This window comes from Rosa chinensis, chromosome 6 (assembly GCF_002994745.2).
Source record: "Rosa chinensis cultivar Old Blush chromosome 6, RchiOBHm-V2, whole genome shotgun sequence".
In the NCBI taxonomy this organism is placed as follows: domain Eukaryota; kingdom Viridiplantae; phylum Streptophyta; class Magnoliopsida; order Rosales; family Rosaceae; genus Rosa; species Rosa chinensis.
In genome coordinates this window covers 61,418,252-61,444,827 of record NC_037093.1, presented here as the reverse complement: position 1 = coordinate 61,444,827, position 26,576 = coordinate 61,418,252, and the positions used below count along the sequence as shown (strand labels likewise).

At 40.2% G+C, this 26,576-nt stretch overlaps 4 protein-coding genes across 5 annotated transcripts; all 4 read left to right on the top strand.

The window, feature by feature from the left end:
* Window positions 1-456: 456 nt before the first annotated feature.
* Window positions 457-3,782, top strand: LOC112173070 (probable protein phosphatase 2C 55). Its single transcript, XM_024310616.2, has 5 exons — window positions 457-786; window positions 908-1,807; window positions 2,288-2,612; window positions 2,878-3,027; window positions 3,241-3,782. Exons 2-5 carry the CDS (start codon window positions 1,068-1,070, stop codon window positions 3,535-3,537), a joined length of 1,512 nt encoding a protein of 503 aa, XP_024166384.1. The 5' UTR covers window positions 457-786; window positions 908-1,067; the 3' UTR covers window positions 3,538-3,782.
* Window positions 3,783-5,594: 1,812 nt separating this feature from the next.
* Window positions 5,595-7,836, top strand: LOC112173071 (arabinosyltransferase RRA3). The gene is made up of 2 exons (XM_024310617.2): window positions 5,595-5,935; window positions 6,428-7,836. The coding sequence occupies exons 1-2, from the start codon at window positions 5,753-5,755 to the stop codon at window positions 7,541-7,543; spliced, it is 1,299 nt and encodes a 432-aa protein (XP_024166385.1). The 5' UTR covers window positions 5,595-5,752; the 3' UTR covers window positions 7,544-7,836.
* A 535-nt stretch (window positions 7,837-8,371) lies between these two features.
* LOC112173069 (J domain-containing protein required for chloroplast accumulation response 1) lies at window positions 8,372-12,442 on the top strand. Its single transcript, XM_024310615.2, has 9 exons — window positions 8,372-9,100; window positions 9,335-10,191; window positions 10,278-10,693; window positions 10,791-10,896; window positions 11,285-11,352; window positions 11,580-11,645; window positions 11,744-11,821; window positions 11,931-12,107; window positions 12,244-12,442. The coding sequence occupies exons 1-9, from the start codon at window positions 8,640-8,642 to the stop codon at window positions 12,280-12,282; spliced, it is 2,268 nt and encodes a 755-aa protein (XP_024166383.1). The 5' UTR covers window positions 8,372-8,639; the 3' UTR covers window positions 12,283-12,442.
* A 1,267-nt stretch (window positions 12,443-13,709) lies between these two features.
* LOC112169196 (deSI-like protein At4g17486) lies at window positions 13,710-17,304 on the top strand. Of its 2 annotated transcripts, XM_040508693.1 has the most exons (5): window positions 13,710-14,120; window positions 14,521-14,909; window positions 15,206-15,460; window positions 16,131-16,418; window positions 16,715-17,304. In XM_040508693.1, the coding sequence occupies exons 3-5, from the start codon at window positions 15,253-15,255 to the stop codon at window positions 16,957-16,959; spliced, it is 741 nt and encodes a 246-aa protein (XP_040364627.1). In that variant the 5' UTR covers window positions 13,710-14,120; window positions 14,521-14,909; window positions 15,206-15,252; the 3' UTR covers window positions 16,960-17,304. The 2 variants fall into 2 exon arrangements, with proteins under 2 accessions (XP_040364627.1, XP_024161952.1); XM_024306184.2 differs by lacking the exon at window positions 14,521-14,909 and having other exon boundaries at window positions 13,712-14,120.
* Window positions 17,305-26,576: the final 9,272 nt, after the last annotated feature.

The window sequence follows — 26,576 nt, the reverse complement described above, 5'->3', positions numbered from 1 at the left end:
CAAATTAGTAACACAATCAATCAGCATTCGGATCAAGGTCCACGAGGGTATCTCACTATCTCAGTAAAGCCAGACTAATCCTCTGCAGCAGACGCACGATCCTGAAGACTCTTAAAACATGTTTATTACAACCTGGTGAGAATTGAGACTCAAATGCTAGACATGAGGGAACAAATGCTAGACATGAGCTCCCTCATGTTATCCCGCTCGACCAACCTTACCACATTAGGTTGTTACATGTTGATTGTTATTAGAGATTCTAAGAGAATATTGTTTGTAATCCTTCTTTAGTCTTAAAGTTTTTTATTATCTGTACCTATATTAATTAAATTTTTTTCAGGAGGACCCACTAGCTCACGCCTCTACTATATTGTATTTTAATTGTTTCACTTTATTTTAATGAATTCCCGTTCCCTACTATATTGGATGAAAATGATATGATGACATTTTATGGAAACAGGAAAGTCGTCTTCACGGACGCCGTCCCCGTAATTACCAAACCACCCCTCGCACCCCCAAACAATTTGGAGGTAGAAACCCTAATTCCTCTTAGAAACCTCGTAAATGTGTGGATTTTAATTTCTCTTCCAACCGTTGGTGGGCGATCTTGAAAGTGGAGTTAGAAGAGAGTTAGGAGGAGGATAGAGATTAGAGAAGGCCCGTGACGCCACCTAACTCCGAAGAACAAGATTGACATCTAGTTCCACCCTCCGTTTCGCGCCATATAAGTGCCCGTTGGGGCTTCCACAACTCATTAAGGGCTTCGATTCCGATCGCTTGAGCCTGGTGAGGTTTCAATTTCTCTGATTTTTTTTGGTTTCCGGAAATATTGGATTCTAGTTTCATCTACTGCATATATATGAACTTAAAGAACTTGAAAAGATTAATTTTTTTGTTTGTTTGGCAGATTGTGAAATATTGGTGGTAGGAGATGGAGATGATGTAATAAGTTAGTTCAGGAGCAGATGTGTAGATAGTTATGAGATTTAATTTTGGCTACAGTGGTGACCTGTGTGTTGTCTGCAATAGAGGCTTAGAAGCTAAGCTGTTCTGTTTAAGAGGGTAAGATGCCATCTTCTTATTTATCGAAGCTTAGGACTGCAGTGCAGAGGTCGATTGTAGGCCAGGAAGGTGTTGTTCACGACTCGCTAGAGGGGCTAATTGGGCAAGGCAAATTGTTGTTTGGAAATTCTAGGCTGTTCCATTCGAGACCCTTTTCGGCTATTTCAGACCTGAATGCATTTCTGCCGCCAGGCACTGTTGTCGCTGCAAGGTCGGATTCGCAGTTAGTTAACCAGAGGAAGCAGATTTCTGTTGTTGGGGAGATTTCGCGGATCATTTCAACTCCATCTGTGTCGGGGCCTTCGTTCCAAGTTTGTGGGTATCATATTGATTCTGTGCTTTCGGATCCCAGTCAGTTTCAGACTAAAGCCATGGCTTTGTGCGGTTCTAGAGCTTTAGTTGGGGGGTGTTCCCCGGATACTTTAACATCAAGGCGTGGGCTGCTTTCATTGTTACCTGAAAGTGCTTGTACATTTTATAATAACAGAAGTAAAAGATCTGATGGTTGCCAGAAAGCAAGCATGAGTTTGAAGAACAAAGGGCCTCCCAACACTAATGCAACTTATGGATATTTCGTATATGAAGTTGGGAAGAGATGGTGTAGTAACTACCCAATAAATGGATTAGGCTCGAGAGAATTTCATAATTCTTCCACATGCTTCTCTGCTGGGACTGCCCACGATGTGTCTTTTGATAATTCTGCTCCTGAGGAGCAGCTTTCAAGTTCTACAGATTCATCGGATCAGTAAGTACAAATGACCAGCTTATTCTATTACTAAGTTTTCCATCATTGCTTCTGAGATGTTATCATTATTATTATTTTTTATGTGTACTTGTTGTGGCATACAATTTGATACTTGCTTCAATATTTTCTAGCTTTAGATGAAACAAACATATTACAGTTTGATTTTCCTTTTATTCTATGGAGTACCTAGAAGTTTTTATTTTTAGTTGGGCTGCTGCTTTTGATGAGAAGTTTGCTAAAAATGTGATATGCACTCACAAGTCACAATTAAGTGTCCCTGCTAATTTCACTCATAGTTTGCTCTGATATTATGTGTTCAACGGTCCTCTTATCATGTAAGAATAGTAACCAACATTAGTCAACTGAATTTGAACTATAAGATTATTAAGCATTACACATTGTATTGGGAATATCTGCCCTAGTTTAATTTGTATTATTTTAAGCAGTACAATAACTCCACATGTGTCACAATAATTACAGGAAGAACACAGATGCAAAGCCCTTAAAACTAAGTTCAGGATCATGCTACCTGCCCCATCCTGATAAAGAGGACACTGGCGGGGAGGATGCTCACTTCATATGTGTGAATGAACAAGCAATAGGGGTGGCAGATGGTGTTGGTGGCTGGGCAGATCATGGTGTTAACTCAGGATTGTATTCCAGAGAACTGATGTCTAATTCTGTAACAGCTGTTCAGGAGGAACCCAAAGGTTCAGTTGATCCTGCTAGGGTGTTGGAGAAAGCTCACTCCAGCACAAAAGCCAGAGGTTCCTCAACAGCATGCATCATAGCACTCACAGAACAGGTTTGGAAATTGCTTTTGTTTTAAGCAGGACGTTTAATAAGAAGCTTTTGCCTTGTCTAAGTGACTATGGCCTCATGCTAGGTGTCAAAGAATAAATATCCATTCTGCTGAGACCATTTTAAAATTGTCTTGTGTTGAAAACTGACATAGTAAAAATAATCCTTGAAGTCTTAAATGTTTGTCCCTAATTTATAGGAACTGCGCTAATGCTTTCTTTGTCGCATACTGACTTGCTGGCAAGTTAACTGTTGAAATTTCACTGCAGGGTATACATGCAATTAATTTAGGTGATAGTGGGTTTATAGTTGTTCGAGACGGGTGCACTGTCTTCAGATCCCCTGTGCAGCAGCATGATTTCAACTTCACTTATCAACTGGAGAATGGAGTCAACAGTGATCTACCTAGCTCTGGCCAGGTCAGCAGCATATTTTCTTTATAACTGAAGCAATTACTTGCGTAGCATATTTTTTGTTCTATTGATTCTGTCCTTGATAATTCTGTTCTGGCATATTACATTTCACTCTATTCATGAATCATCCACTTGTCAGTTGTATTTGTGATTCTCAGATGAAAATTACTCAAATGACTGTAGTTCGTATCACTAGCTAAGTTGCGCCTTTTTATACAGGTTTTTACAGTTCCTGTTGCTCCTGGGGATGTTATAGTTGCTGGAACTGATGGCCTGTTTGACAACTTGTATAACAATGAGATTACTGCAGTTGTGGTTCATGCCATGAGAGCTGGATTAGGGCCTCAGGTGACAGCTCAAAAGATTGCAGCCTTGGCACGCCAACGAGCGCAGGACAGAGACCGGCAGACACCTTTCTCTACTGCTGCTCAAGATGCTGGGTTCCGTTACTATGGCGGCAAGCTCGATGATATCACTGTTGTAGTTTCCTATGTTACCAGTTCAAGCGATGCATGACCCAAGATCAAGCACTCTCATATGTACATGCCCACATCTTATTTTAATGTCATTTTCATTACCCGACTCGGTGTTGGAGAATCAAAGCATTCTCTAGGACAGGCTTATTGTAAAAGCAAAATGGCATCAGGCCTGATTTTGTCTTGTCATTCCTATTTTGGCCACTCTGCTCTTTACATAGATAAATGGGTGTACACGCACTCTTCTTGGTTCTGAATGGATCTTTCCAAAAGCATAGCTTGATGTTTTGCCCTTCACTTTTCGGTTATCGTATTAGATTCCGGATAGCGGGCGGCTGCTATTCCATGATTTGTCTCTTCACAGATTAGTGATTTTTTTAGGGGTCGTGACCACTTACCCAATTTTAACCAAAAAATTGCCCACTTGCTCCACTAAGAGTTTTTTGACCCCATTTACCCAATCTAACTTCTACTGACATAATTACCCTCCTTTTAATCTCTTTCTCTCTCCCCCCCCTCACCGATCTCTCTCCCTCTCTCTCTCTCTCTCACTGAACTCCGTCACGCTCGACGAATCCGGCGACCCAGACCGCAACGACTTCTCTCTCTCTCTCTCACTGATGCTCAACCCAGGCCTCCGGCGACCTAGGCTTCTGACGAATCAGATCGTCGAACTTCCAGTGCCACTGGAGCATCTCCACTGGTTGTACATGTCCAGGTCCATCGGGTTGTCAGAGACCCGAACCGTCAGGACAAACTGCTCCTCCTCGCCGGGCACGTCGGGTGCTATCGTCGTTCTCCTCCTCGCCTTGGACGACGTCAATCCGCGTCAGAGCTTTCTCCAATGACCAGTCGAAAGAGGTCGTCAAGCTTCTGGAGAAGCAGTCGACGTCCACCGTCGATGAGCTCCACCATCAACCTCGTCCCAAATCCAATCGATTCTGGAGCTTCAAGGTCCGGCCATTTGCACCTGCAATTTCACAGTTCCGGCCGGCCGATCAGACAGCAAATAGTGCGCCGGTGCCTCCGTCCCTGGTCCTTCAGATCCGGTGCCCAGAGCAATTTCTGGGTGCCAGAAGCATTTTTTTTTTTTTTTTTTGTACACTGTGAACCCTGAGAATGAGGAAGGAATTGCAATGTAACTGTGGGGTTTGTTTGATGGTCTACTGGGGGCAGTAGACACATTATTGGCCCCCAGTAGACTTCGATATGAGGGACAGGGATCACTATAGTGTGGTGTTTTGATAAGTTATATGTTGTTTTCTGTGTATTAAAGTCAAATTATCTGTGAATCCTACAAAAAGGTGCATTTTTGGTGGTCTATTGGGAGGCAGTAGAAACATTAGACTTTGTATTGGGGGGCAATAATATGATTACTGGGGGGCAGTAATATGATTATAAATTGATCAATTGTTCCTGTAGTGTATTCATTTTGGTTTTGGGAGTTCATACAATTCACTGGACGTCAATAATATGATTTTTGGGAGGCAATAATATGATTACTGGGGGGCAGTAATATGATTACTGGGGGGCAATAATAGCAGGGTTCTGGAATCCGGTCACCGGTCGTCGGAATCCGGTCACCGTTCGCGGGAGTCCGGTCACCGGTCGCCGGAATCCGGTCACCGTTCGCCGGAGTCCGGTCACCAGTTGCCGGAGTCTGGTCGCCGGAGACTGCGCCGGCCACTAGTCACCGTAGCACAGCAAGGTGGAAGGTGAGTTCTCTCTCTAAGTGAGAAAGAAGGAGAGGGCAAAAAAGTCTCAAAAAAAAAGAAAAAAGAATTAATTGGGTAAAGGGGAAATAATCCCTTAGAGTGTTTTGGGTAAATGGGGTTAAAAAACAGTTGGTGGAGCAAGTGGGCAATTTTTAGCCTAAAATCGGGTAAATGATCATTTTCCCGATTTTTTTACTTATCAATAATGTTCATAGAGTCACCGGTGACCAAGAAAATCAAAGCGCACTGGGCCTGGTCTCAGGGCTTGTGCTGTAAGGTCGATTGGGCCAGGTCCCGGGTTGGGGTCCTAATCGGTCCGAATCACTTTTGCTAGATAGTTCTGTCAAAGTCAATGAACAGTGTAATAAATAATAAATAAAACTGAATCCAGCCACAAATTACGAAGAAGAACACAGAGAGAGAGAGAGAGACTACTCCAATGTCCGCTTCCCTCCTCCCGAGCTCAATTGAAGGCAGCAGCGGTAGAAACCCTAAGTGACTGACTGTGTACGACTTGATAGAAAGAGAGAGAGAGAGGAAATGGCGCTTCGCCGAGACAAGGCGGCGGCTCAGTCTTCACTTCGCGGATCTCGAATTCTTGTGGCCATTGTCGTCGGAGTCCTTATCGGCTGTGTCTTCGCCTTCTTGTATCCTCACGGCTTCTTCTCCAACTCTGATGATCCGCTCATCCAAAACCGCCGAATCGGGAAATCGGACCTCCAGGTTCGGATCTCTCTTCTCTAATTTGATTCTGTCTATATTTGCCGTAGTGTCTCTGTTCTTCAAAGATTAGAAGTGCATTGTCTAAGCAATTGGATATTGATTGATCAAATTTCAGCTCAGAAATAGTTGTCAAGTGCCTCATGCAAAATCTTCCTTGGTTAATTTCGTGACATTAACCAAGTTGTCTCTATGTGCACGCAAAGAATATACCTCATTTCTCTTTTTAATAAAAATAAATCAATGCAATTGTTGCTGTTCATCATCAAACACTGATTCATTAAGCTCTGATTACTCGGAAACTAAATTATTTGATTCTGTCCTTTTCGACGTATCATTTGGCTTGAAGTATAGAAATTTTTTTTTTTTTGATAAGATTAGAACTTTTGCTTATCTGGTTGATTTTAGTTTTTTTTTTTTTTTTTTATGGTATTGGAAATGTTATGGTTAAGCTGCCAGCATAGCTTGAGTGTCGACCTGTATTTTGGCCTGCAGAGTAGCTCTTCTCAATGTGAACCACCGGAACGGATTAACATGCTGAGGTCTGATATTGGAGCACTGTCGGACAAGAATGCTGAGTTGAAGAAGCAGATACAAGACCTAACTGAAAAGCTACGGCTGGCTGAGCAGGGGAAAGATCATGCACATGAGCAGTTTTCAGTGTTAAGCAAGCCACACAAGGCTGGCCCTTTTGGTACCGTCAAGGGCTTGAGGACTAACCCGACTGTTACTCCTGATGAATCTGTGAATCCGAGGTTGGCAAAGATCTTGGAGGAAGTAGCGGTTCATAAAGAACTCATAGTTGTACTGGCAAATTCTAATGTGAAATCCATGTTGGAGGTGCAGTTTACGAGCATCAAGAAGGCTGACATAACCAATTATCTTGTTGTTGCATTAGACGATCAGATTGAAGAATTTTGCAAAGCCAATGATGTTCCTGTATACAGGAGAGCTCCAGATGAAGGTATTGATTCAGTTGCAAAGACTGGAGGTAACCATGCCGTCTCTGGGTTGAAGTTCCGTATCTTGAGGGAATTTTTGCAACTAGGTTATGGCGTACTTCTCTCAGATGTTGATATAGTGTACTTGCAGAATCCATTCAATCATCTCTATCGGGATTCCGATGTAGAGTCAATGACTGATGGTCACAATAACATGACAGCTTATGGATACAATGATGTTTTTGATGAACCTTCTATGGGTTGGGCTCGTTATGCTCATACAATGAGGATATGGGTTTATAACTCTGGCTTCTTTTACTTAAGACCTACACTTCCTGCAATTGAGCTTTTGGATCGTGTGGCTGGACGGCTTTCTAGGGAAAAAGCATGGGACCAAGCTGTTTTTAATGAAGAGCTGTATTTCCCTTCACATCCGGGGTATGATGGGCTTCATGCTGCCAAGAGAACGATGGATTTCTATATGTTTATGAACAGCAAGGTTCTCTTCAAGACGGTCAGGAAAGATGCTAATTTGAAAAAGTTGAAACCAGTAATCCTTCATGTAAATTACCACCCAGACAAACTTCCAAGAATGAAGGCAATTGTAGAGTTCTATATTAATGGCAAGCAAGATGCGCTGGAACCTTTCCCTGATGGTTCTGATTGGTAGTCATAGTTCAACAGAAGATCTGCTCTGACCCCTGGATGGGCTAAACAGTAACACAATGCTGTCTAATTCAATTCATACAAGTAGGTTAAATCGACTGCACCTTCTGAGGCCAAATTCAAGTATCCCTTTCCCTTCCCGTGAGTTTCCTTTTAAGTTCTGGTTTTGTATTGATAGTAATAGTAACTTCGTGAGTTTCAGTTGGGTATGCCCTGAGATGACCTTTTGTTCTGTATCATATATTATATATACACGAAGAAATCTCATTTAAGGGTTTCTCATCTTCCTGTCATTGACATCTTTGGTTCATGCTGATTCTTTCTCATTCTCGCATGTCTACTTGTATTTCTTCTGAGGTCAATGTTTGACATGAAACCTTGTTGGGCTGGAATTCGGATATTCTAAATACTCCCCTGCACTGCATTGGTGCCTCTACATTGGGACCTTTTAGATAACTTTTTTCTTTTTTCTTTTTCCCTTTCGATTTAGGTAGCAGCATCAGTGCGGGGAGCACTGCAGAACATCCGAAAGATTGTGATAGGCCATAATAGCAAACTGGATGGATAGTTTTGGCAGATAAAACTTAAATCGAAAGGGGTCGAATGTGGATATCTTGATCACGGTTCCCACTTTTACATGATTGCGTCCAAACTGCTGACCGGTGCTTGAATGTGATAACCAAGCTAGTTATCATCACAAAAATTCTGAATAAGTCACCATTAGACGCGCACTGCAATAAATCCGGTGCATGTCAAAACAACAGCCTAAATCGTAGGTGCCCAATTAGGTAGTACCTCTGTCTGTCTTGTTTGGACTTTTCTACTTATCCACAACTCCTGCAATCTTTCTGCTTGTGTGGCTTCAAATCCTACTAACATTCCCGATCTGAACCCTACTTTGTCTCCTTCTGGATTTTTCCTTTCAGTTCAATAATCATACATCAATATGTGTTCCTCCTCAATCCCCCATTTATTGCTAGACCTCTCCTCTCCTGCAACTGGTTCAAAGAGCACTGTTACGGCCGTACCATTAGTTGCCCGCCAATTCTCTCATTTGAATTGTCTTCTGATTAGCCCGTGGACACTTGGTATTGACTGAGATGGAGAGGTTTTCACAAAGAGAGAGCATTCTTTTAGGCTACAGTCCTCAAAATTCCTTCATCAACTCTGGTTCTTCACCCCGCAGTCCCTACAAGAACTCAGATGTTGATTTCCATGATGTGTTTGGTGGCCCTCCGAGGCGATCATCGATTCAAGATATGAGGTACAGCTTCAACGATGTTACAGTGACCAGTGCACCCAAAAGGGATGATGATGATGATGAGGAAGGTTGGTCTGAGAAGCCGGTGTTTGGGGAAGAGTCCCACAACAGAAGGCGGACTCACAGTGATGACTTCTTTGATGACATATTTAAAGCCAGCAATTCAGTGAGTTCTAGTCCGAGGAGGCTTCAACGGGACCCTTATTCTTCTTCTCCAGGTTCTCGGGTTCTAAGTCCGGCACGGCCCCTGCCGCCTAAACCGGAATCTTCTCTGGGTTCCTCACTGCCACCACAATTCAGGTTTTCACTTTACTATTTCCTCTACTGAAGAATCTTTAGGTAGAAGTATACATGGTGTTCTGAGTAAAAGCAAGCAATTTGTTTGCTCTTTTATTTTCTGATACTCTTTAATGGATTCATTATGTTGCTGGATTGCTGACAAGAATTTCTGTTCATTCTGAGTTTGTATTACTAGTTTCTGAACATTGATCATGTATGATGTCTTAGTTACGTTAATTTATTCTAATTTCTCAGCCTGCCTGCCAAATTGACCAAAGGGGTGGACTCTCCTCCAACAATTGGTGCCATTACTCGCACGACTTCTCTTTCTAGATTTTCAAGCCAAGCATTTCAAAGTTCTGAAAACTTGAAAAGTGACATTCGGTCATCACTTCGCATGAGCCATTTTTCCCAGGACTTTTCTGTTACCGGTGAAGGGTCCTCAAACTTGGCCGAGACTGACAAAGATGATACAGGAGGCAATTTGGAACAGGATTCTAAGAGTTCCCAAAGTCCAACTAGTAGCAATCTGTTTCAGTTTCATTTCTCAATATACAAGTGGGCTAGCAAGCCAATGGTGATGCCTTTTAGGGGAAGGAGTGGTTCAAGAGCGCAAGCGACTAAAAATAAGGAGCAATCAAGCACTTGTGAATACGCTGGTAACAAGAGTATTGGAAGGAAATCACCTATATCCACTCTGCCTAGTACTGATTTTACCTCCAATGATCACCCGCTGACAGATTCTACGTCGTCCAAGTTGGAAAGCAACAAACAAGAAAATGATTTGCTTCTTGATGAAAGCATTACCAACAAAGTAGAAGAACAGCCAAATCGATTCATTGAAGAGACAATTCTTCCTGTAGTTGAATCTTCAGAAACTTTCTGCAGCCTTTGTAGTACTGTTGAAGATGAAGCTGGTGCCACTGTTTCATGCCAATGGCCGAAAAAAGACACCGATTCATGCCAGACTTGTGAAGATATAGAGCCTCGTCCTTTGCTTCAAACAGCTTGTGAAGATCCACAAGAAAAAGTTCATGTGCTTATGGAACAACTGCACAAGCCTGAGATAAAACCTACTCATTCTCTGTTTTTTGATAATGATCTTGGAGAAGGTACGTATGTTGTATTCTTGTATTATGGCTTAACTGTCATTTGGTTCATGCAGCACCTCTGACACCGCACGTGTTTTTGTATGTAGGAACTAAGGAGATAACTAAATTGGCTGGTAAAAAGGAAAGCCTGGTCGAAGCCACCAAAAAATCATCTGTAGATGTTGGTTCTAGTAGAAATGTGAAAAATCAGAATGGAAAAAGAAGTTCCCTGACTACTGTTCAAGTTGATAAAGCTGGTGTCCAAGGTTCACTTCGGAACTTGGGAGACCATCTTGGGAGAAACAAAGTCAAGGGAACGGTTAAGGATTTTGTTAAAATGTTCAACCAAGAAGCATTGTCAAAACCCAAAGATGATGATGACTTTGGAAGTCGGCGCTTTAAACGGAAGGAGAAAAATCCTATTGAATCGGTGAATGAAGCAAGTATAAGCACAACTATAATGCATGAGGAATTACAAAATTCCAATGTGAAGAAAACATTTCCAGATGCTTCTTCCATCAAGGTAATCGATTTAGACTGGTTTGAGTTCACATACCCAATACTAATGATATGCTGATAACATTTACTAAATATGTTACTCTATTTGCTGATATTTCCAGATAAAAGAAGATCTCAAACGTTCAGAGAAAGAAGCTTTTGAAGCAAAGACTGCTAGCTTTATCCTTAATAATGTTCCTAAGCAGTATGCCTCAGCTTCAAGTACTGGTTAGTTCTCCTAATCTTGTATATAAGTAATGTGCCTAGCTAAACACGAAAGTAGAGGTATCGCAGTATAATAGTTATTGTCATTATAGTATTGGTAAGTGCAGATTATTTACAGTTTTCTTCTATTATATTTTTAGGCCAGTATGGAGGGTAAGTTTTGCAGATATTTGATATTGCTCTAATAAAACACTTTTTTTTTTTCATGAATTGCGCCATAATGTTACTTCAACAAATATCTCTAGTAATTCTAAACATGAGTAAAGAAGTGGAATGAACCTTTGCTTAGCGATATCTCTTAACTAATGTATTTTAGTCTCTGGACATTGTCTGTTTTCACCTTTACTTGGCTTGGAATAGTCTAATTACTCACCAGGCAATCTTTTGACAGGATCAGTTGCCAACTGCTCTAAGGCAAATACTGGAGATTTAGATGAGTCCTTCCATGAAAACATCCAGGTATAGGGTTCTTTCTTTTCCATAAAAGAGTTGATATCATCTTATGTTGTAGTGTTAAAACTTACAATCATTTCTAAGGACTAGATTTTACTTGATCCATTCTATTAAATGAATCATTGATGCAGCATTTATCATTGAATTAAACTTCTTATCGTTGATGTTAAGAAGTGGAAAGTTTTAATCTAAGCATGTTGTTCTTACCGTAAGCCCTATTGGCTTGTTTGCAGATCAAAGAATTAACTCAAGATGAGAAGAAACCGCCAGTAGTTGGCAATAATCATGAGGAGTTGCAGGTAATTTAGAACAAACAAACAAGCAGACAAACAAATCATGACGTTACAATTTTTTCTTCTATGCCGGGAGCAGTAATTTATTACTTCACATGGTCCAGGTTATCGATGCTAAAATCCGGCAGTGGTCAAAGGGAAAGGAAGGAAACGTACGCTCACTGCTCACTACTATGCAACATGTGAGCATTTTTGTCATTCCGTCTTTGAAGACGACCGAGAAAATACCATATTGGCATTTTGCTGTTTTGTTTAAGAAAACTAACGCGGGTTTTCACATTAACTTGTCAGATTGTTTGGCCTGAGAGCGGGTGGAAGACTGTACCTCTAGTTGATATAATTGAAGGTAATGCTGTGAAAAGATCATATCAAAGGGCTTTACTCTGTTTACACCCTGATAAACTACAACAGAAAGGAGCTACTTCACAACAGAAATACATTGCAGAAAAAGTCTTTGATATCTTGCAGGTACCTAATTATAATTTCTTGGACTATACGTAATAAACTAAGAATCACATGTTTCTCTACATTTCATGTTGAAAAAAGCAGCAAGTAATGCACTTTTGTGGTTTCATACATCTTTTCTTTTTCTTTGGTAAAACAGGAGGCATGGAATCACTTCAACTCGCTTGGTCCACTATGACAATTTGATGTTGAATTTCAATGACAGAGAGTTCAGAAAAGACACTTTAAAGTTTAAATTGAAGTGCATCCACATGTAGATATCATTTTGATTGCAGAAATATACAACTTTTTTTTTTTTTTTTACTGATAAAAGAGATAAAATTGCCTAATTGCCAATCGGCCTCCTCTTAAGTACGTGTCAGTGACCCATATATAAGAAGGCCCATCCATTACTGTTTGCAATAATAATTGTGACGGGGTGGGGGTCCCTCAACTTTGGATTCTTTATTCTCCAGGGCATAGGGTGGTACCCTAGGACAGCTTTAAACGCTTGTCGTTTTTAAAAGGAGAATTTCTTCGCCTCTGATTAAACCAATAACGACACAGTAACAGTTACTAAATTTAACATATTGATTGATCGGGGCACAAGGTTTTCACCGCTGGTAGTTTAACAGCTAAATTTTACCATGTTCCAAATGTGTTTTTACCGTAAATTGTTACAAAGTTTTTTCATTACATGTTCGGGACATGATAGAAATTCTTTCATTACATGTTCCGAAACATGATAGAAGTTCTTTCAACTCTTGACTAAGAGCTTAGCAATAACCCTATCATCAGCACGAGATGTCCGTGGAGGCCTTAACTAAATACAAAAAGCAGTGGACGTGAGAAGCTGTATCCTTCTGTATATGAACATATAATAAATAAAAGCTGGCAATTTTGTTGCACTTTAATTATACTATAATTGATACACCTACATAGTCAATGCTGACTGCATTATGTTCATGCGTAAACTAAAGGACATGATTGTAATATTCATGAAGCTTTTCTACACAAATTATGAACACTGGGTTTTGTCTAATCATTTGCTTTATCATTGTACAGCTTCTTGCTAGTTTAAGATGATTCCTCCTTTCCTTCCAAAACCAAAAAAAGAATATGCAATTTTTTTGATATTAGAATTAATCTAATGATTTCCGATTTGATTTTTTTTTTTTTTAAAACATTAGTACTATTTTTGCCATTATGTTTTAATCTATAGTTTATTAAAGCAATTCCTCACATGTGTTTAATTTTAGTCCTTTAGATTTGTCTTATGCTGTTGTTTCATTTCTGGTTTAGTTTACTGATGTAAGAATTATTTATAAGCCCACAATAATACGTGCCAATGTAAGATGATGTGACTCTTCATCAACTGTTTATGGAAAATGCGTTCCCATCCTCATTTTGGTCAGTAAAAATTAATTATCCCTAATAACATTGTTTTAAGTTTTAAGGTTTAATCAAAAGTTCACAGTCAGATAATGACAAGACACTACTCTCTTGAAACGAGACCAACTTGATTACTGCAGTCCACTTCAGCAAATATAATATAGGCAATACTAACCCCTCTACCAAATCTGATTGAAGAATACAATACTAATTTAATTGCCCCAATTTCCTTTGCTTTGTTGAATAAAAGAGAAAGAGGTTAGGGGTAGAGTTGTAGCAAGTAGAGACAGACAGTGAGATATTCCTCACTGTGATAATAGTGGTGTCCCCTCTCTCCACACCCCAATAATGATAATGATATTCCCTCTAGTCTTCTGAATCAAATTTTCTCTGGATATTGTGAAGAGAGAGAAGAGAGAAGAGGGGCTAAGTTTCAACTTTCAGTTTTGGAGTTCTCTCTTGATTTGTTTTAGTTTCTCAAGTATTTTGTGGCCACCGGTTGGAAGTTGGAGAACAAAATACAAAGAGCTACTGGAGCTCTCTCTCTCTCTCTCTCATAGCAGTTGTTGGTTACTGAAGCAGAGAGCTAGCTGCTGCATGCTGCTGGGTTGCTGGGCTCCAATGGCTTCTGTATTCTCTTAATCTGTGAGTCCCACTCTGAATCTTTGCTCCATTTTCTCTCTCCTCTTTGATATTTTTCGTTCAATGGCTTCCTATATTTTCCGGGGTTTGATAATTCTTCGGGTCTGCTTGGCAAGATTACTCTGGAAAATGAAGCGGTAAAAGTTCTATGCTTTGAAATGGCTGTACGTAGCAAAGTTTCAAAATTTCAAATTCCATTCTTTCTGCTTAGTTTTTCTCAGCAACCAACTATTATTTTTTTTTTTTTAATTGTTTTGCTTCCTTTTCTTTTGCTGAATTTGTCTGCTTTTTCTTTGGCAAGATTAGTAGCCAGACTGGTTGTTCTTGTATGCTCTTGAATTTTCTACTTTTCATTCAATATTTATGGTGAGGAGTTAAAGCTAGATCTGAAATTATGATGTAGATCTTCGAGTTCATAGCTATTTTGCTGAGATCTGTACTGGAGTTATCCATCCATCAAAATTGTTTCTTTCCGCTACGTACCGTGGTCAATGCAGTGGTTGAAATTCACGTTTAGCTTCAAATTGAGGGTTTGAGTTTACACTTTCCCATTAATATGTTGGATAGTTGGTTGGGAGGTTGCTTTTCGATTTCTTCTTTTTCTTTCTCAATGTTATTAGCTGGAGTTCTGATTTTTTTATTTTGGGTTGACTAATGCCTTCCTTCTGTCTTTGCTAATTTCACATTCAAAACCCGGTGCATCATTTCTCGATGAAATTCTCAAGCACATGAACAGTAATTATGATTTAACTCTGTATTGTGTCATGAAGGCTTAGAAACTCATTTGAACCGGTATGCTACTTTTTACTCACAAACCGTCATTTAAATATTTTACCGGTGAATAATTTTTACATAACAAAGTGAATGAGTTATAAGTTTTGACCGAAGGTATTGTGTTCGGTGCTTGCTCAGGGATTTTACATGATTTTTTGTTTTCTATTCCTAGTTGGTTTGTGTTTACAATCCCAGTTTGATACATTGTATTTCCTATACACCTCCAAGATGGAGAAGAATAAAATAATAGAAGCTATTAATATTGGTCTCGATCATGATATTTTGACAACTTGTGTTTTTATATATTTGTACAGACTGGAGGCAAGCATTGACTGTTTTCTGGTCACACTATCAACAAAACATGAAATTTGAATTAAAGAAAAGATGGAAATCAATTGTCCCACTTCAGTTGAAACACAAATCAGCCACCCGTTTTTCTTTATTTCCCAAATCGAAGTCAGATTTTGGTCCGGGCAAAGCACCTGTATATCTCAATGTATATGACTTGACACCCATGAATGGCTATGTCTATTGGGCAGGCTTTGGAATTTTTCACTCTGGTGTTGAAGGTAAGGTTATGTTCTCTTCCTTCAATTTTATGTTTCTCTGTTAATGTATGTTCATTTTCAATCTGTAGCTGAACCATGGCATCATTTGTTCCAATTCTGAGGATTTTAAGTTTTTGACATTACATCTCTTCTTTTTCTTTAAATTTAACATAGGAAGACTATAATACAACAGAAGAGTCTCTGAGGGAACATTTGGGATATTGGGTTCATCCTGTCCTGTGAATGTTAACCACTTTTGTGATTTAAAAAGCCAACTTTGGCTGGTGCAATGTTTGTGCTTGTTCTTTAGAGTGGAGGTTGGGACACTAATGTAATGACTAATCATGTCTAGTGGTTGCACATCTCATATCTAGTGCAAATGTTTGTGCTTATTCTTCTGTGGATCTTATTTTGCCATTTGGTAACATAAGTTTTTTAGCACAAATATCCAAAAGTTGCGACTTCTGACCACTTAGAACCGCTATACACAACATATGAGGTTCTGATTTCCAATCGTTGAGTGTTTTTGCCTCCTACATCTCACTTTCATTAATTAACTCCCCGTGTCGATTCTTCATCTATCATGCAAAGGTTTCATGTTGAGTGCAACTTGTTGTTATTAATCGCCTCCTTTTTCGATTGCTTCATGTACATGAAGTTCAGTTTCTAATCGTCCACTTGCATTGAGCAGTTCATGGCGTTGAGTATGCATTTGGAGCACATGACTACCCTACCAGTGGTGTTTTTGAGGTTGAACCTCGGCAATGCCCAGGATTCAAGTTCAGGAAATCTATATTTATTGGGACCACAAGCTTAGACCCTATTCAGGTTAGAGAGTTCATGGAGCGCCAGTCATTGAGGTACAATGGTGATACATATCACCTGATTGTCAAGAATTGCAACCATTTCTGCAGAGATATCTGCTACAAGCTAACTGGGAAATCAATTCCAAAGTGGGTAAATCGACTGGCAAGAATAGGTATTATTTCCTAACCCCAACTCCTTGAACATTATTTTATTATTTGCATAAGAATATGTACAAAGAACTGTTCTTGGGAATCTTACATGTATGAACTTGTTGGATAACTTATTCATTGCTAGTTATGTAGTCCCTTATTTGTCATCTTACATATATGAACTTGTTGAAGTCAAGTTTGAGTCATGCACTCATGCATGTGTTATCTCACCTGGGAGTCAGAGCAGTCCAACAAACATGGAATAGAGTGGGTATCGACAGCCAAATTAACTTCATTCCATGTTATTACTATTTGGTAGGTTCAATATGCAACTGCATACTTCCTGAAGCGCTAAAGATTTCTGCTGTACAACATGACCCTAACAACCAACCATATGATAGTGAGAAGAGGAGTTTGAGAAGTGCCTTCAGTTGCCTGTCTTCTATCTCAATGCGGCAGAAGCAATTGTCATCATCTTCATTGTTTCTACAGTCACCCTTGAAAGGCTGCTTGCCACCATGGGAATTAAGAAGGTCAAACAATGGTTCCTTGAAGGAAAGGTGAGTGTTTGCAGGATTGCTGTTGGATGACCAACCTCCATGACCTTGCGATGGGGATTTGTTGCTAATTTTCATGTGTCAGCACTTGGAAGGCTGCCATCACTCAGATTGTTTTAGTTATCCCAGGTTTGCGGAGTCATGTTTATGATTGTTGTAACTGTAGTTTCCAGCTAGCAAATCTAAGAGAAATTGCTAATCAGTTTCTCTCTGTGTCATATTTTTTCATTAGCCACTCTGTATCTTGCAAAGGTTTAGAGGTATCCTCCAGTCACCTCAAGTGTAAATTGTCCTGTTAACTTTGGCTAGTATATCAGTCTCGACAAATGAATCATCTCTTATTCCTATCTCAGAGGAAGACTTCTAAGGTGGAACGAGTTGATTTTTAGGCCATTATACCAATTATAGGGTTGAGAATGGAAAAATATTTCATAGTTTGGTAACAAGTCCGGGAATAAAAATTCTCCTTCAAGGAATAGGGCGACGAGCGGTGGGTTCCCAGAGTGTGGCAAACCCCTCTCCTTCAGGATAGAGGGTGAGACTTGTTCCCTACATCGTTTGCCTTCGAGGATCTAATATCGCCTAATCCCTTATTCATTTAAAAAAAAAAAAAGTAACTCAAATCCATGATAATTTGAAATTTTATAAATAAGGTAAAGCATTACATAATATATCCTTAAAACCTATTATGGGGTTGGTTCAGTTGATATGGGCGTGCTTGTAGTTGAGATCCAATTCAAGTTCGATCACCGCTGCCAACAGTCTTAGATTGGGTCATGTCATCTATAAATCTCTTGCGGAAACTCATACTTGAGGGCTATGGAGACAGGTACGTATCCTATATTAGTTATTCAGGTTTAAGGTTGTAGATCTGCCCTGACGCGGAGATGTAGAAGATGTAGAATAGCTTTTCTCGCTCTAAACTTTTTTATAACCAAAATAATAATAATAATAATAAAACTATTATGGGGACTGTTTAAGGAAAATATGATTTGCAGAGAGATTGATGAGAGAATTGTGTGTGTTCTATTATTGATAATAGGAGCCCCTTATATAGGGATTTACAAAGTACATAATCTTGTCATATAAGGAAATAGAATCCAAATGTAATTAGGAAATCTAGAACGTTCTCTCCTATTACAACTTTATAACTAAACCCTAGTTTGAAGAGGCACACTCAATGTCGATATCCTTCAACACTCCCCCTTGTGCCGCTCAAACTTGGTGATGATGCTTTGATCGTTGCCTCATTAAAAACCTTGCCAAGTAACAAAAACCTTGTGGGACAAAAATAACCCTGGTCGAAGGACAAAAAGAGCACAACACGTTCTTCACTTTTCGAGATCGATCATGTAGACATCATTCCTCCCCCTGATGTCGACATCTCCCCCTGATTGCTACAATCATGGGAGTTTGGATAATTTTCTCAATCCGAAGCTCTTCACATGTTTCTCGAAGGTGGATTTAGGTAACGACTTAGTGAATAAATCCGCTACATTATCCTCTAATTAGATTTGTTAACGTTAGAGATTGAGCGGGATCTCTAGTTAGCTTTAGAGAGAGAGAGAGAGAGAGAGAGAGAGAGAGAGTGACACAAGCGAAATATAGTGGTTCACCTCCCGCCTTAGCGGGAGACTACGTCCACTTGAAAGCTTATACTAGTGTGTCGAGCCTTGCGGCCTAACAAGATTACATGAGTGTAATGGAGTTGGATGGAATGAATGAATGGTGTTTAAGTGGGAGGAGAGTTCCTTTTATAGGTGAAGGAATGCTCTTCCTCTACATGGTTTTCGATGTGGGACAAGCAACCACACAATTCTAGCTAGTCCAAGAAGCATGTAGAAAGCCATGTTGTGGAGGCATCTTGGCAAGGGCGGGAATGTGGCTTCCCGGCGAGGAATTTGCGACTTCCGGATACCGTAGCGTAGCTTGAACATAGGGCTACAAGATGCAAGTAGCGGTTGGGCCTCACCATGGCTTATGGGTGTCCCAAAGAGGGTGTTACTTATGCTTGGTGATGTAGAGAACTAGCTTGCTAGTGTAGGTATAAACAAGATTTGATTCACTTCAATCTTTAGAAGTGATTAATGCTGTTGTTGATTGTAAAAGAACTTAGGCGATATATACTTGGTGTTGTTGCCCTTGATGGAACCTAATTTCATTTGCTCAATTCATAAATACATGTAGGTTCATCTGTGGTAGATTTCAAACCACAAGCTCCTCGAATGTGTCTAATTACAGACCTTAGCCATATGCATTCACGCACGGTTTTATGTAGAGCAATAATCTCTGCATAATTTGAGGAAGTAGCAACAACGGTCTACTTTGTAGACCTCCAAGATATCGTGGTGCTTCTCATGGTAAAGACATAACCGGTCTGGGAACGACATTTGTGAGGGTCAGAGAGATACCCTACATCAGCAAAATCCATCAAAACATCATCATCGTTTTGATGTAAGGGAGGAGGATGGGTGGCCGGCGGTTTTTGCCGATCACAGCGTCTTGGACGGTGCCACTTGGGCTAATGAGATTTGTTCTCATTCTTCTGTCATTCTTTTCTCTCTGCAGGGATAGAACAATTCCATATTTATCGTACATTTTAATTAACGAAATATTGTCTTTATACCATTCCAATGGCGTTGCGTTGGCGCAGGGCTACATCTAGCCAACAAGTTCATAACAAATGAGGTGTCCGGTCTTGTATTGTGTTAAGTACAGTAATGCGTCTATTGCACTTAGGTAAGACACTTCTGCCAATTAACACGGTCTTCCTCATCATCCCTGGGACGAAACGTATCCCTCTTAGGGTCAAGACTACGGACGACCATGGGAGTGCATCTTTGACTTTATCAAAATGCAAAGCATTTATTGACACGGTATACGAGTTCTAAATCTAGACAAAACCGTGTTCTCCCAAGGTCTTTCATCTCAAACTCAAATTTCAGGTGTTCAGCGGTTTCCCTTAACTCTCAAGGGTTCCAATTATGTTTATCAACATAAACCGTGACAATTGCAAATCCAAAACTTGTCATGAAAACGCAGGGGCATAGTTCATCATATCCCTTCCAAATCAAGTAGTCACTTTAGTGAGCGTTTCACCCTCATTGCAAACGCGCTCCGTGGTCAAGAGCCACTTGATTTTGGTAAATGAAGTACACAAGACCCTTCATTATATTCTGTATCTAGATCCATATAGAGATATGTAGTGGCCACATTCGTAAGCTGCATGTTCAGTTATTCGGAAACTACCAAACTGACAAGGTAGTGGAGTGCAATGACATCCATTACGAGAGAATATGTCTTCTCATAGTCGATTCCAGAGCGTTTTGTGAGAAGCCTCGCGCCATAAGGCGAGATTATCATCTCTTTTTCTCATCACGCTATCTAACAAAGACCTATTAATGTCAACAGGTTTTATGTTAGGAGGTGTTGGCATCTCAGGCCCGAAATCCTTCCTCTTCATTAGTGAATCCAACTCAACTTGGATCGCATCTTTCCATTTAGGCCAATTTTCTTTACGTTGACATTCTTCAACGGAGTAAGGTTCGATGTCATTGGTCTCAATAATTCCACGTCTTCATGTACACTAGTGTAATTCGTAGAGATCTCTATATTCTCATGAATTGGTTCTAACATTGAGGCGTCCCCCAACGATGTCTCTTGGACATAACCACAATCCAGAATATTCTCATGAAACGGATTTTGAGTATGAATGATCAATGGATCAAGTTGTGTCAAACTCGCTCTCTTCCTAGAGCGAGAATCCATCGAACCTATGGATCTCCTACGCTCTCTAGTGGAACCCATGGCCTATGACGCCATTATGTCACCTTTGTGGCGTCACCATACCACCATCCATGGTAGTGGTGCCTCACCCATCTCCTCTGAGTGGCACTATGTCTTCTTGTGGGGACATCAATCCTTGTAGACATCTTTGCAGTAGGTATATGTGATCTCGTCACTTTTAGGGGATCAAGATGAGGCATAGTGGGGACAGACCACGACAATTCATGTTGAATATTGACGTTCTAATCTTCCCCTAATGACGGGAAGACTGTCTCATCAAAGTGACAATTCGCAAATCCAGCGAAAAAGAGATCGCCTTTCAAGCGTTCTACATAGCGGACTTATAGTTGGAGACTTGTGTCCAACACAAATATATATATATATATATATATATGCATTCGTTGCAATGACTCATGTTGATGCGCTGTGGTCGGCGCAATTGGCACATAAACCGCACACTCAAATATGCATAAGTACGAGATATTAGACTCGAACCCAGTCATTAGCTGTAACGCAAATAAAAGTTGAGTGACTGCTATAAGTTGTAGACGAATTAGCATAGCTGCATGCGATATTGCATAACTCAAGCGGAAATATTGGTGCGCATTACTAAAGTTCGGGCTACCACCGTAGTCTTTTAATGGTGGCTTTTCCGCGAGACCAATTGGGTGTGTATATGGGAATATGATACTTGATATCAATATCCAATGATATGCAATAGTCATCGAAAATTTTCGATGTAAACTCTCTAGCATTATCAAGTCAAATTGACTGAATGGGATGATATGGGTAGTGAGCCCGTAGCCATATGTTCTGGGCTAGGAGTTCATCATAAGCAGCATTACGAGTGGATGATAGCGCGACACGTGACCAGCGTGTCCGCACATTAACCAACACCATAAAACATCTAAGCAGTCCGTAAGTTGGTTGAATCGATCCACAAAATCCCCTTGGATTCTATGTAAGAATGAAATTATTTCTTTAGTGTCCTTTGCATAGGATGGTCTTAATCCTAAAAAAAAAAGGCTTTACAGAACGAAAGATTGGCCTTATAATCAACCAATGAAGGTTTTGGTTGAGCCACAATGTCACAATTTACTTTGAGAAGTAGAGAGAGGAGCCAACTCTCCATACATGACGTCAAAGCCATGATTTTGCCACAGGGGGATCACGGCGCTGGCATTGGTCGGCCGGTGGTGCATGGCGGCGGCGCCCCAAGGTGCGGCGACAGTGCAATGCTCTCTTTAAATCGACTTTTGATTCTCACTTCTCTTTGTTCTGAAGAAGAGATGTCTGTGTGAAGTCTTTAGTATCACGGATCATCATATCATGACCTTGGTGTCCCAAACGGTCGTGCCAAAGCCTGTATGTGTCAGAATCCCATAAGTCATCTCTCATGACATGGTTGGATTCAATGACTCGAATAGTGGTTGCATACAACCCACTCGAGCGACACATAAGTTTTTCTAATACTCGTTTATGTCCGTAGTCATTAGAGGTGATGCAAAGGAACTCTTGTCCATTCTCACAATGTGTTTCCACATGAAAACCATTGGCTTTTATATCTTTCAAATAAAGTTCGAATTAAAGTATGTTCAAGACATTAAGTAAAAGAATCGACACTTTATTAATAGTCAATGATTACATCAAAGTTTCTTAACGCACCAAAGTCTAATCTAAAATAAAAATCAAACTTAGACAAATCGTAGTCACTCAATCCGTTTGGTAGCTCCAATCAAATATGACCAGGGAAGTAGAGAGAGATGTCGGTAGAGCGAGGCTCTCTTAAGTACCACTAATCTCAATCACTTTCCTACACATCATACTTCATTGGATGCTCCACTTGAGAAAGAGTACAAAATTGTCATTTATTGATTAAGGCATAATTGCCATTACATAATTCATGGAAAAATAAAAGACTATTCGAAATAAAAATCTACGCATTTTGTCTTCATCGCCAGATTTAAAGTCTTTTTGAACTCGATGTCTTGATCACCATGATGCGGCTATCTTCTTAGGTACGTTGCAATTCGGGTCCATTGATAGACGTTCCATATCAGAAATAGACACCATAAAGAGGATTCTCCCTTGATTGAGGCGCAATTTGCATGGTCCCTAGGACCGGTGGCGTTGGAAAGTGATGACCATGGCCAACGTTGGCTCCATGGTTTCCAACCCTTCTTCGGTTAAAATCACGGCTCCTACGGTCGCGTGATTGTCGCCTTGGGCGATTACCTTCTAGAGCATTTCGATCGTATGGATCATGACGTCGATGGCGACTTTCTCTAGCCATGGGACAATGCTCTTCGTGGCCATCTTGAGGCCTATCAATTTCTCTGTTCATAGCTTCAATAAGCTATTGAAAACTTGTGATCCGTCTTGCATTTACATGAGTCCGAAATAATTCTGAGGACCTCATAGCATAGACAGGGAAGTTATTGAGGGTTTTCTCAATCAATTGGTCTTCTGTGATTGTCTTTCCACAGAGACACATCATTGATCTGATGCGAAGAGCTTCCGAATAAAATTGCATGACCGTGTCAAATTCAAAGAAGCGAAGATCATTCCATTCTGCTTCTATATTTGGAAGGATGGAGTCACGAACATTGCCATAACGTTCACGAAGCGCTTGCCAAACCTTTATGGCGCTATCTTCATTTATGAACTCAAACTGGAGGTCACTATCCATGTGACGTTTCATGAAGGCAAGTGCCCTGGAATTGTCTTTCTCAGTTTGAGGATATGGAGCTGTTTCTATAGGACAAAGCTCTTGGATTGTATGCAGTAAATCTCGGGCAATAAGATGGATCTCAATGTCAATGGCCCAGTCTAAATACCCTTTGCCTGCATAATCCAATGGAACAAAATCGAGTTTGTTCGTGTTTGACATCCTGAAAAAGGGTGAAACAAGAACGAATTATTAGTTTCGGAGCTAAACTTCCACGAAAACTAAAATAATAAGATTTCCGAGCTATGCTACCAAGAAATCAATTTCCAAGAATATTTGGATTAGACCAAAATAATGATGTTTAATATGGTCACAATTTGATTCTTGTGGACACTCTTAGTCGAATATTATGAACACTCTTAGTTCATTGATTACGAACGCTCTTAGTTCGAATATTATGAACACTCTTAGTTCATTGATTATGAACGCTCTTAGTTCGTTTAGCGTGAATCTCCACAATTCCGCTTATTAAATAATCGAAACCATGTTCGTATATGGTAAATCCTGCAGTAAATAAAGAAATTTAAAAGACAAGAAAGCAGGAACTTTAATCTTTAAAACTTACTTGTTGAAATTCGGAGCAGATTTGCTTATGAACATCTCCCACTTCGAATGGTGTACAGGTCTCAAAACGACTCAAATGGGGCTGAAATTTAGAGGTCAGATAGAAGAGACAGAGACGAACAACTTTGATGAAGGAAGGATTTTGATCTGAGGTTCCAATAAAGAAGTTTCAGGGCGTGAAAATAGGCTGATCTGCACAGGAACAAGCGTGCTGCAGGGGCAGCAGGCTTGCGATGATGCTGCAGGGGCAGTAGGCTGCACAAGGGTGCTCAAGGGCTGCAGGGGCAGCACAAGGTATGGCTAGCTAGGGTTAGGACCTTGCGGCAGTTGGTATTGGCCGAAATAGGAAAAACTGGGCAAAAAGTCGTTTCTGCCGGTTTTTCTGCAGGAGGACCAGTTGGTTTGACGGCCGGTTCAGGGGCTTTTAGATCTGTTCTTGGCGTTCCGCTTCCGCTTCCTGAATCCTAGGACAGAGACGGTGTTGTTGACAAAATTTTGTGGCAATTGGGTGTCCAGAAGGTGGTGAACCGGTGGAGAGATTGCAACGGATGGTTTGTGGTTTTCGAAGGCCGGTTCGGTAAGTTTCCGGCCAGTTTTGGTTGTGTTGCCTCCGGTTCAGGACTCCTTGGGTAGGGGCTACTAGTTGGGAGGCGGAGGCAACTAGGGTTTGAGGGTTTCGACTTGTTCTAGGGTTTTGGTTATTTGTTACAGGGTTAGGGCTCGTGCTGATAACGTATTTAAGGAAAATATGATTTGCAGAGAGATTGATGAGAGAATTGTGTGTGTTCTATTATTGATAATAGGTGCCCTTTATATAAGGATTTACAAAGTACATAATCTTATCATACAAGGAAATAGAATCCAAATATAATTAGGAAATCTAGAAACTTCTCTCCTATTACAACTCTATAACTAAACCCTAGTTTGAAGATGCACACTTAATGTCGATATCCTTCAACAGGGACTACCATATATTATGTGTGGCTCAACAATTACAACGATTAGATATCCTATATTGTAGATATTCTCAATCTACTATACCAATTGGCATATTGTGAAATCCCTGCCAAACGGGCGAGCACAACACGAAGCATCCTTGCCTAATCCTATGCCTGTGCAGACACTCAGCCTCGAAATAACCTAGCAATTGCGAAGTTCTCGGACTTGCACCATCTCGGGGGAAACAAAGTCCATCGCAACTTTAATGCAAGACTTCAACTTTCTCACTGAAAGCCAGCAGGAATGAAGACCACATCACACGAATAACATGTTGCAAGGGATTACAGTGTGCATGCTTTTGGCTTCCCTGAGTTGCTGTACCCGAAAAATATCATGAGAAGGCACCTCCCTCCTCAAACGAAATTTATTTATACAAAGAAATGGCTGCTGAATAATGATAGATGATCACATGAAAAAAAAAAAAAAAAGCAATATAGTTGTATCTGCCTCCATGACAGAGGCAGGAGCAAAAGAATGAGAGGAGAGATTAAACGAAAGCAAGGGAGGTTTGGAGTTAATGTGTAGTACTCGGTTGGAAGTTAGAAAGGTCAATATCGAGGACGAGGAGGCTGCGAAAGAGAGGGAAGAGGAACAAGGGTATGATTAGGGATTTTAGGGGTTTTTATAAGCTGCTGTGGGGATCTGTTAGGGTTTGGTCGCTACTCTTTGGTCATACGTACATGGGCTTTGTTTAGAAGAATTGGAATTCAAAAAAACGAATATTTGCGATCTTTAGTCTTTAAGGCTAAAGAACAGTCCTGTTTGTGAGATAAGAAAAGATTATCTTTAGGATAAAATTGATGTTTTCGGGAGGATCCGTGTTCTTGTTGGTGATATCAAGACTTTGGCAACTCAATTTTGTATCATATGCTTTAGACATATTTATAGAGAGACCAATTTTGTTGCAGAGCATTTAGCTTCTTTAGTATCATGATACTACAAAATCCTTCCGTTTGGCTCTTTTGTCTCCCTCTTTTTGTGTCCCTAACGTTTCATTTGGATCAGCTTAGAAGGGTTGTTTCTCGTGATTTTATTTTGTAGTTTTCTTTCTATCATTAGAAAAAAAAGAAAAGAAAAAAAATGATCTCGAACACTCTTTGATCAATGGTTGACAGATGCTTTCTTCAAACTTTGCTATTAACCGTAAAACGTAAATAAAACAGCCCCTAAATAATACATGTGATTGAGATGCATTTGTCCCTTACAGTCCCTTAAATCTGTCCCTTAGGTGAGCAAGCCTGATAAACAAAAAAAATCAATACAATTGTTTTTGATAGAAAATATTTGGTGCAAATCCATTAAACAGTAATGAGAGAAAAATTACACAATGACCCACCCACCTACTAGAGGCCACGTCAAAATTGAGCTACCATCTAAGTAATCAACTAAAAATAAAATCACCTTTAACCGAAATAACTTGACACTAGCTACTGGACCTCAGATAGTTCAATTTAAATTCAAATCCTAATTTATTCAATATCTCAGAGAACTAGCTTGCACAGAAGGGGTAACCCTAAAGAGATCTACCAACATCACAGCCTAGAATT

Excerpts from the sequence above, each read along its gene's own strand:
- LOC112173069 (XM_024310615.2), top strand. The coding sequence starts at position 8,640 with ATGGAGAGGTTTTCACAAAGAGAGAGCATTCTTTTAGGCTACAGTCCT. Across the intron at positions 11,822-11,930 it reads TGCTCACTACTATGCAACAT|ATTGTTTGGCCTGAGAGCGG; the intron begins GTGAGCATTTTT and ends TTAACTTGTCAG. Across the intron at positions 12,108-12,243 it reads AAGTCTTTGATATCTTGCAG|GAGGCATGGAATCACTTCAA; the intron begins GTACCTAATTAT and ends TTGGTAAAACAG.
- LOC112173071 (XM_024310617.2), top strand. The coding sequence starts at position 5,753 with ATGGCGCTTCGCCGAGACAAGGCGGCGGCTCAGTCTTCACTTCGCGGA. Across the intron at positions 5,936-6,427 it reads TCGGGAAATCGGACCTCCAG|AGTAGCTCTTCTCAATGTGA; the intron begins GTTCGGATCTCT and ends TTTGGCCTGCAG.
- LOC112169196 (XM_040508693.1), top strand. The coding sequence starts at position 15,253 with ATGAAATTTGAATTAAAGAAAAGATGGAAATCAATTGTCCCACTTCAG. Across the intron at positions 15,461-16,130 it reads TTTTCACTCTGGTGTTGAAG|TTCATGGCGTTGAGTATGCA; the intron begins GTAAGGTTATGT and ends TGCATTGAGCAG. Across the intron at positions 16,419-16,714 it reads AAATCGACTGGCAAGAATAG|GTTCAATATGCAACTGCATA; the intron begins GTATTATTTCCT and ends ACTATTTGGTAG.
- LOC112173070 (XM_024310616.2), top strand. The coding sequence starts at position 1,068 with ATGCCATCTTCTTATTTATCGAAGCTTAGGACTGCAGTGCAGAGGTCG. Across the intron at positions 1,808-2,287 it reads TCTACAGATTCATCGGATCA|GAAGAACACAGATGCAAAGC; the intron begins GTAAGTACAAAT and ends CAATAATTACAG. Across the intron at positions 3,028-3,240 it reads ATCTACCTAGCTCTGGCCAG|GTTTTTACAGTTCCTGTTGC; the intron begins GTCAGCAGCATA and ends CTTTTTATACAG.